The 10,518-nt window shown below is 33.9% G+C and overlaps 1 protein-coding gene across 1 annotated transcript; it reads right to left on the bottom strand.

Moving 5' to 3' along the window:
• Nucleotides 1–8,782: 8,782 nt before the first annotated feature.
• On the bottom strand, nt 8,783–9,553 carry LOC133866862 (abscisic stress-ripening protein 2-like). Its single transcript, XM_062303518.1, has 2 exons — nt 9,297–9,553; nt 8,783–9,077 (listed from the first exon to the last, which is right to left on the bottom strand). Exons 1-2 carry the CDS (start codon nt 9,453–9,455, stop codon nt 8,895–8,897), a joined length of 342 nt encoding a protein of 113 aa, XP_062159502.1. The 5' UTR covers nt 9,456–9,553; the 3' UTR covers nt 8,783–8,894.
• Between the last annotated feature and the right edge of the window lie 965 nt (nt 9,554–10,518).

Genomic DNA, 10,518 nt, shown 5'->3' with positions numbered 1-10,518 from the left:
AATTTATGTGGTTGGCCTAAATGATAAATCATTTCATGCGGTATCAAAATGAATTCAAATATTCTTGTATTGATTGACCTAATTTATAAATTGTTTCTTGGAATCAAATTCCGTTAAATATAATTTTATTTTATTTTACTTTTTTTTTAAAAAAAGAAAAAGTAAAGGGTGGCCTACGAGTCACCTCTGAAAGGAACCGACAATCGACAGCTATCTTATTGGCACATGTCTATTGACATCTTATTGGCGTTGACGTTACACGTGCCCACGTCCTATGACATATATAATTAATTATGTCGTAGAAAAGGCCGGTTTTGGTTCATATATTCAACCGAGAAATGCTAGGTGTATCAAATTTTTTTACCAAAAGATGGGTACCAAATGATGTGGAGCTTATTCATTGGAGATAATCAAAACAATTAATAAAAAGAAATGCTACAAGTACCAATGAATAAGCTCCACATCATTTAATACCCATCTTTTGGTAAAAAAATTTAGTACACCTATCATTTCTCTATTCAACCACCTCTCCATCTCCATTAACTGCCATTCCAACTAGTCATTCATGGAATAAATATATATTAAGTGATGCTGGTATCTGGGGGCGATCTTCCCTAACATTTTAATGATTTGATTTACAAATATCTCTAAAATTAATAAATTATTATTCGCCGTTCTATTTTTTAAACTATAATCAGCTCCATGATCTAAGTTAGTGTGGGCATGTCATGGCTAAATTAATGGCTACAGGCCATACGCAAGGGTCATGATTTTCGTTAAAGAATAATACTAGTCTATATATTATGTATTTCTGATATGCCAATTCATGTCATAAACATTTTCCTAGGTTAATTATGTCCAAAACATACTATGAAATTCTTTTATTTTTTGACATGTCAACATAGAGGGAGGATGAGAGATTTGAACTAGTGACCTTTGCTTCCTGAAGCGTGGTCCCCAGCTGATTGAGCTACCTATTAGAGACAACATACTATGAAACTCTAGTAGACACAATATCTTAGATTAACTGCAATATAATTAACGTGAAGAGAGTGAAAATTCCAGTTGCGAATATATTTATGCCTCAAATGAATATTGCTGAATCATATCTTTTTGGGGTTGGGTTGCCATGGTTGTTGGTGAGTTTGCTTATGGGTAGTGTTCTCGATTCGTGTTCACGTGTCGGGTTCGGATTGTATCAAGATGAATATAAGATTATATAGCTCAATCATAATCCGACCTATTTAATTGAATGAGTTAAACCCTTTAATCTTAAGCCTTTAATTTTGTATTGAGTTTAATTTGTGTTGGGTTCACAGATTATATAAAATATTGTCTGCTATTATGTCTGGTTTAGGTCGTGTTAAAACATTGATATAAGACTATATATGTCAATTTTAAACCGACCTATTTAATTAAACGAGTCAGACTCCTCAACTCTAACCCTTCAATTTCGTGTTATGTGTCAAAAATTGCTTACCCTAGTTATGGGTTTAAAAAAAAAAAATTCCTAGTATGTGATGCATATTTAATTAATAAAAAAATGCTAAAAATCACATTTTTATTCCACTTTTATCATGTGATACTAACAATCAATTCTTAGTTCAACCATTGATTGTAGACAGACTGTAAGCTAAACTTGGTGTAATCACATGACAGGAAATCGAAAATCAGGCAGAAATTAAAGAAAAATGTCCACATGCATGCATTGTCCCGGCCTGTATTTCAATTAACAATTAGGCTGAAGAAATATGATCATGTTCGGCACTTAGTGTCCCTAAATCATGTTAATTTTTATAATAATCGCGTTATTTCAATTTATTTATTAGCCGGGTTTTTAAATATAACTTTTAACTCTTTAAATTTTTCAAAAATTTCATTTAAATTCTTTTGTCGAGAATCGTTTAAAACTGCTGGATCAAACCTGGGAGCTCTTTTTGAAATGGCAAAGAGATCGATCCCCCTGGCCTTAATTAGATTATTATCGTTTTACGGTGAGATTAGGAATAGTACTCGTCGTTTTAGTTTATACGTTACCAGATATCGCCTTGCCAAACTGAATCTTATTTTTATTTTTCTTTTATTTAATTATTGGTATTTGCATGTGATAAAGTTCGGCATCGATGCTTGCTCAAGGTGTTTCCACGTGAGCGTTACAGAAAACATATGGTACGAGATTCAAAAGGTATTACCGACCACGTGCATTTTAACGAAATAAGAGTTGAATATTATATAGCTAGCACGAGATTCAAAAGGTGTTAGCACGTGATCATATTATAATTACTTGCTTAATTAATTATAGGGATTTTGCATGTCTTAATCTTTTAATGAACCACGTTGCTTAACTCGAAAGGAAAGTGTTAATTAGTGTAGTTAGAAACCAAATTACAGAAAACAAAAACATTTTTCAAATGAAAAAAATGCTCTGATTTATACTTTGGTAGCTTAATTACTATTTATTAAAAAAGATATACTTTGATCATATATATATATATTATAATTAATTAGCCTCCTTTAAATTTGTTTAAAACACGATTTGCTATTTTTCAAAATTTCCAAGCTTTATCTAATTAATTGTGAATAAAGTGACTTACATGCTGGAAAACTACTATATATAATTTCTCCATTAATTCTCGAATACCATATATTGGGTGTCAACCCCTTACCTCCGATCCCACACACCTACTATTTTCAAAAAATGGTCCAAACTAGCTACCAGCATCACATAAAATAATTGAAATGTGAATCAAATAATTGAAATGTTAGGGAAGATCGCCCCCAGATACCAGCATCACATAAAATAGATTCCATGAATAACTAGCTAGTTGGAATGGCAGGTAATGGAGGGGTGGTTGAATTTATGAACGCAAACCGGCTTTCTACAACATAATTTATTATATATGTCATAATTAATGTTGCTAAAAGCAAATAGGAAGAATTTTTATTCGTCTCTTTTTCTTTTTCTTTTTCTTTCCCCTTTTTTAAAATAAAACATTAACAAACAACTCAACATAAAACATTCAAATCTAATTTCAACTTTACGTTACATTATAATATTTTTTCAAACAAAACATAAAAAGCACCTTATGTGAACCTACTAGTAACAAAACATAAAAAATAGTAAATTAGCTACTTCGAGAGAGGCGTGATCTCTAATAACTACTTTGAGAGAGCCTTAACTTCCCAAACACAATAAATTATAATCTAAAATAATAATCAACTCATACTTTTCTTATTGATAGCTTCCCTTCAAATAGAAAAACAACATATTACGGTTTACATAATAGACATCAAAATCTAAAAAGAAAAATTAAAAAAAAAAATTAGGTCTGCCACCCCTGCAAAGGCAGGAGAGGGGGGAGGGCCACCCTCAACGGTGTTTTTGCCACATCAGCAGTTGCAGCCAATTTTGGATGAAAGGATTGAATGAAAAATTAAAAAAACTTAAAAATGAGTTAAAAGTAAAATTTAGAAATCCTAAGAGTGAGGAAGTATATATATAATGTCAACCAAAAGCATCTTAGAACTCAGTAAAGTTTGTTTTTCTTTTGAAATTTTAATAATCTTCATTGATACTGAGAAAACTAAAGCCAAAACTCTAAAAAGTTAGAGCCAATTGTTCTAAGGTTACAATTTTACCGATATAATTTGAAATTTCTTCTGTTCATACATAATCCATGACTTGTTTTATTGCTGCTTTTGCAAGCCCGTGTGCAGCAAAGTTGGACTCTCTCTTAGTATGACAAATCCGCCATCTTCCTAACATTCTTAACACCCCATTTGTATCCTCAACAGTCTATCCATATCTACTACAATTTTGTTCCAATGCTTTGATTGCATTTTACAACTGTCAATGAATCGCCTTCCAAGATAATACAATGAACCCCCACATCATGACCAAATTCTGCTGCCTTCGAAGCATCTATAGCCTCTGCCACCACCGGTTTTGACACAAATTCATGTGAGTGCAAGGCTTCTTGCTGCAATCACGTAGCCCTGAGACTCTCTCACTATAGTACCAATACCCATACCGGGGCGGACCCACAGCCATGGTTTGTCCCCCCAAAAGTTTTTAAATTCTCTTTAAAATATATAATTTTATAAATTTGTCCCCCCTAAATTTTTTGTTTTATATTTTGACCCCTCTTTCATTTTGAAATACCAAAAATATTCCTAGTTTTTACCGTTAGCTTCTAACCAAAATATCCAAACTTGGTTTGTTTTTTTTGTGCCTTGAGACTTGAGACTTGAGCTCACAAGTCACATTCACAAGCATGAAGTGAAGCCTGCACCTCTGCAATGAAGGACCACCAAGCCTGCACGTCTCCCCTACCCATCTGCACCGAGACTCTGAAAGTGACATTTCAGAGAGAAATCAAGAAGAGCAAATTCATCGCCATCGCTGGGCTCTCCTTCCTCTCCCAGGTTTTCATTCTATCTTTCCCTTTTCGCATTTTCCGCTTGCAGTTAACAACCATGCCATATCAACATTTCGTAAGATGATTCCACTTTAAGGTTATGTGTTTGACAGTTTGTGCCTTTGATTTTTCAAATTTTTATGATTCACCTAGGCAGGTTTGTCTTAGGTCCATGATCCATCCAGCCTGCTGCTTGTGCACATGAGAGGACGGTCTTGTGCTAGTGGTCTTCGGTTCAGACTGATGATGGCAAGCCCTTAGATACACAACTGGTGAGAGTATGTATAATTCTTCATGTTTTTTAGTTTGTATTGAACTTGATGTAATTTATTCAATTTGTGTTCTTTTTGATTGATGGAAACCAAACTCAGTGAAGGAGAACTGTAGGAGGCAAGGGCATGGAGACTGGAGAGGCACTCTTGAAAGCAGCAATTCAAAAATGTAGAACACTGCCAGCAGGGGCGGAGCCAGCACCCCCAAGTTGGGGGGCCAAATTGAAAAAAAAAAATTTGAGGGGGCCAAAATTAGAAAAAATAATAAATTTTGGGGTAAAATTTTAATTTTTTAAAATTTTTTTTAATTTTTTTAATTTTTTTGGGGGAGAACCTTGGGGCTTGGGGGGGCCCAGGCCCCCCAAGCCTCAAGGTGGCTCCGCCCCTGACTGCCAGAACCAGAAATGTGCACAGTGCACCGTATATCGCTTCATGTTAATATATTTTTCTATTATTCTATACTATTATATATATATATATATATATATCTTTTTTCTTTTTTTTTTTTGGTTTAAAAACCCTCAAATTTTTATTTTTTTGTTTTTGCTTTTTGGTTTAAAAAACCCACCGCAAGTTCAAGAGACTAATTTCCTAAAAGGTCTTGCAATTAGTGAAGCCCAAGTTATAGGAAGGCAGTACTTGTATTGTTGCTACAATAATGCGTGGAATACATAATTAAAATGAAGATAAATTATAAAATTGGGTTTAAACTCAAGAAATTTATTTTGATATTACGTTAGTTGTTAGTTATTATTTCTCTCAAAAGTTTAAGCGGATAAAAAATAAAAAATTTAATTATTTAATTAATACATGAAGATAAGGTAGAGGATTTGAATCCCTTAAGCTGTGAGTAGATTTACCAAATAGAGATACGAGAAATGATTGGTGCATAACAATATTGCACAACACAAGGCACATGAGTGAGACTTATGTGGTGGGTACTAACATTGCACAATTTGTGTACAATACAAGATACATGGGTGTGACCCATGTAAGTGAAACTCACCACATATGTCTCACTCATGTGCTTTGTGTTGTGCACAAATTGTGCAATATTGCTGTTCACCAATCACTTTTCTTTTTTTCTATTATGATGTTTCTACATTCTGCTTAGAATTTATAAGCATGCGAAAGAAGAGATTAGTAAATGTATATTACAATAATAATTATTGTAATGATTATTATTATTCTTGCGTTTGACTTCTCATATGGAGCAGATAATTTTTTATAATCTATCCAAAAAAAGAAAAAAATTTAAAAAAAAGAAGAAGATAATTTTGTTTAAACCACATACATATCTTCAAGCTGAGCTAAACACGTGATCTGTGTTTCTTCACAATTGGTCGGAGATAAACCCGGCCGTTGGGGTCAAATATTAATTATCAAAACATTTTAAATGGAAATAATTAGCTGTGTAATTACCTCAAGAAAAGGACGACAAGCCACTTGGATTCTTAGCCCATTTTATACCGGGAAAATATACTATTAGTTTATGTGATTGGTCTAAATAAAAATTACTATATGTATGTTGTATTAAAATGAATTCATAAATTCATGTGATTGGCATAATTTACAAATTATTCATTAAAATTAAATTTTATTAAAATTTTTAACAAATTTTATTAGGTGCTACGCCAGAGCCAATAATATGACAACATGTGTCACTTAAAATAAAAAATATAAATATATAAAACTTGATTTTTATTTAAAAAAAATAAAAAAAAAAGTAAAGAATGGCCTGTTAGCCACCTCTAGAAGAAACCAACAGCCATCTTATTGCTACGTTTCTGTCGACATCTTATGGGCATTAGCGTTAACGCTACACGTGTCATCATCTTATCACATATATAATTGATTACGTTGTAGAAAAGGCCGGTTTGGGGTCAAATATTCAACCACCACTCCATTAATTAGCTGCCATTCCAACTAGTCATTCATGGAATATATTTTTTGTGATGATGATGGTATCTGGGGGGCGATATATCTTCCCCAACATTTCAATGATTTGATTTACAAATATCTCTAAAATTAATAAATTATTTTTCGTCGTTCTATTTTTTAAACTATAATCAGCTCCATGATCTAAGCTAGTGTGGCATGTCAAGGCTAAATTAATGGGTCGTGATTTTCGTTAAAGAATAATAATCTATATTATGTATTTCTGATATGCCAATTCATGTCATAAACAATTTCACTGATTAATTATGTCTGAAACATTCTATGAAACTCTAGCAGACACAAAATTCTAGATTAACTGTAATATAATATATTAATGTAGAGGGAGAGAAATTTCCCACTTAGCGAATATATTTATGACTCAAATGAATATTGCTGAATCATATCTTTTTGGGGTTGGGTTTGTAAGATCACATAATTTAAGAAAGACATAAAAACAAGAAAAAGAAATAGAGAGAATTAAGTTGGTTCGGCTTATGAACTACATCTACACATTAAAACCTTTTATTTGATTACATATTTTCTTAATTTGTTTGATTGTATACAACAAGACTCTCTTTATAGAAAAATTGTCTAAACGTCACAACTCTCTTTTACTTTTACATGAACAATAATAAATTTAATTTAACATTTTGTAACTTTTGTCTCTTTAGTATTTGTGACTCTTGTGACCTTGTCTCTTGAGTTCTTGTAACTCTTGCCTCAATAGAGTTGCCATGGTTGTTGTTGAGTTTGCTTACGGGAAGGGTTCTCAATTTGTGTTCGCGTGTCGGGTTCGGGTCGTATCAAGATGGATATAAAATTATATAGGTCAATAATAACCTGATCTATTTAATTGAACGGGTTAAACCCTTCAACCCCAAACCTTTAATATAAAAAATTGTTTGCTATTATGTTAGGTTTGAATCGTGTCAAAGTATTGATATATAAGACTATATAAGTCAATCTTAAATCGACCCATTAAATTAAACGCTTAAAAGGATTAGATTCCTCAACTCTAACATTTTAATTTCGTGTCGGGTTCACGGGTAGTGTCAAAAATTACTAACCCTACTCACGGGTTAAAAAAAATGTTAAGTGTGTGATGTATATTTAATTTATAAAAAATGTTAGAAATCACATTTTTATTCAATTTTGTTCCGATCAATTCTTATTCAACCATCTTTAAAAAGAAAAAAACCTGAAAATAAGTAAGGATAATGTGTCATGTTTTAAATCCTTAGATTTAAACCGGATATCTCTTCAATTCTTTAGTAATTAATTGGATTTAAAAAAACCCCTAATTAACCCTCCTTTTTTTTGGGGTGGGGGGGGGGGGGGGGGGGTGTTACGTTGAATATGACGTATGGAATACGCATTGGAAGGTACATAAACTATTAACAATTTAGGCTGAAAAAATGCATATGATCGTGTTCGTCGGTTAGTGTCACTAAATTAATCATGTGTTAATTTTGAGGGTAAATATATATATTTGCTCCGAGAGTAATAGCTTTATTTTATTCAAAAAATTGTCTGACACTACTTACGTGTCCGTTTATGCTACATCAGTATTTTTGCCATTTCAATTTTAATTTTTTTAATTTTTATTAAAAAATCAAAGTTTAAAAAGAAAAATAATAATAAAAAAAGGCCTGCCATGCACCCCTGCAAGGCAGGAGGCAGGGGAGGGGGGAGGGCCACCCCAACGGTGTTATTGCCACATCAGCAGTTGCAGCCGATTTTGGATGAAAGGATTGAATGGAAAATTGAAAAAACTTGGAGAGTTAAAAGTAAAATTTAGAAATTTTGAGAGTGAATTGCAATGATGGGTTACTCATATATATATATATATATATATGACATAATTAAGTGTTACTCTTATAACGTCAACCAAAAACATCTTAGAACTCAGTTGATTAGGGCATGTTTGGGTAATTTTGGTTTTTCAAAGATTGTTTTTTAGAATTCAAATTCTATTAAGATTTTATCCAACTTTTTTTAATTTTGTTTCTTGTTGTATAAATCATCCAAACATAATTTCAAAAAATAAATTCTCTTAGTATTTACAATTTTAAATATTTTTTTTTTAAAAATCGTACACTCAAACGAGTCCTAAGATTTTTGGTCAAAATCTTTTAAGGGAGTTAAAGATCACAATACATAAGAAGCCACGGATGTTATTAAGCAAATTAAATACATGCAAAAAGGAAGCTAGAGTTCAAACTTGAAATTAAGAAGCTTACATTAATATAAAAGAGCAAATTAACACTTAAAAGAGATGGTGGTCCTTCTTTCCGTGTGCCTCTTTGTCATTTTTCTTTGCCTCTTTCTTCTTATGATGCTCGTGGAAAGCATAGCCACCGGTCCCTACTGCAACTGCTGCTGCAATCTCCTCTTCTACCTTGTGTTTGTGGGCGTGCTCTGGTTCTTTCTTTGCCTCATGCTTCTCATGCTGATCACATATATATTTATATAGTCATTCAAACAAAGACCAAAATTAACCACTATTTCACAAATAAAGGACAATTAATGCCACTTAAAATACGAAAGACTTACAAACAAGATCGACAAAACATTTTTTGTTTGGTTTTCTTAATTATTTTGTCCTCAATTAGGGTCTTGCACGAGTTAATTAAGGACATCAAAACGATAGCTAGAAGAAAGAGACTACCAAGGCATAAGTTCCAGCAGCAACAACACCAAACCCGCCTAGCTGCTCGAGATGCTTCTTCTTCTTCTCCTCCTTCCTATAATCAACAGGGTTTCCTCCATCTACAGAATTTTCTCCATCTTTGTTGTGGTGGAAGAGGTGGTGGTTCTGTGCTGCCATGGTTACGTTGTATTAATAGATCGAGTATTAATATGGGTTGAGAGAGATGCAGGAATTATTCTGCCAAATGTCAATGAGAAAGGAATTTGTTAAGGGGTTTAGTTGGGTTAGGGTGGTATTTATAACCGTGTTGAAGGTCGTTTAATATATGATTATTTGTCGATCTCTCCAATATGATAATTAAAACTTATGAATAGTGTTATTCCGAAGAGCCGGCCCTAGAGAGCAAAAGAGGACTAAGGGGCTGGGTGTTCAGGGGGCTGGGGGAGGTTCCATGCCTCCCTTCCCTGGTGGTGATTCCCTCATCACCCTTCTAGGGTGGGAGAGGTTTTTTTGTTCCTTACTGGCTAGAGTCAGTGGAGTTTTTGGTGTCCTCCAGCCATTAGGGCTTTGGAGTTTTTTGTTCCCTCGGGTTAGATCTGGTAGTGGTTGATGTTCCCCTGCAGAAGACTTCACGAGATTTGGGTTGAGGAGCAACTTTCTGGTGTGTTTTTCCGGCGGAGTTTCTGACCTGGTTTTTCTTTGTTTTGGTTTCTTTCTTTGGAGTCAGATTTGCTCATTTCGGTTGGTTTTTCCAAAACACGTGCTTCTCCACGGTGGTCGCCGGCTTCTTTTGATCTAGCAGCCTCCAGCCAAGGTCGTGTCAGTTCTTCAAGCTCGGCACGTGGCCTACAAGCACCAGGGAAGTCACTCTTTGGACCGGCGTGCGTGGGTCACAGCTTGTCTTCCAGGGCGCAGTTAGTGGTTTTTCGATGGATTCGAGGTCTTTCGGTGAATTTTTGCTGCAGATGAGGTCTTCGGTGGCAACGCGTGTTCTACACATGCCGTTGCCGGCGACGGCGCCACCCGACGCCGATCCCGGTTTTGGCTTCTGTTTAGGGTGTTTATTTATTTATTTATTTTTTTTCTTATCTTTTCATAGCCTGCCTCTGTAATGCTTAAATGTTACTGGATTATTTGTTGGTTTAGGTGCTAAATTTGTCATTTTTTATTTGTTGATTGTGCTTAGATATAAAGAGTGGCTCAGTGTTGTCACTGTAATGGTTAATTATGTATTGCTTTG

This window comes from Alnus glutinosa, chromosome 4 (assembly GCF_958979055.1).
Source record: "Alnus glutinosa chromosome 4, dhAlnGlut1.1, whole genome shotgun sequence".
Taxonomy (NCBI): Eukaryota; Viridiplantae; Streptophyta; class Magnoliopsida; order Fagales; family Betulaceae; genus Alnus; species Alnus glutinosa.
This window is presented reverse-complemented; position numbering and strand designations above follow the sequence as displayed.

What these genes read in the sequence shown, in the direction of transcription:
- LOC133866862 (XM_062303518.1), bottom strand. Translation starts at nt 9,455, where the DNA reads ATGGCAGCACAGAACCACCACCTCTTCCACCACAACAAAGATGGAGAA. An exon ending in CTGCTGGAACTTATGCCTTG is followed by an intron (nt 9,078 to 9,296) that starts GTAGTCTCTTTC and finishes ATATGTGATCAG; the next exon opens with CATGAGAAGCATGAGGCAAA.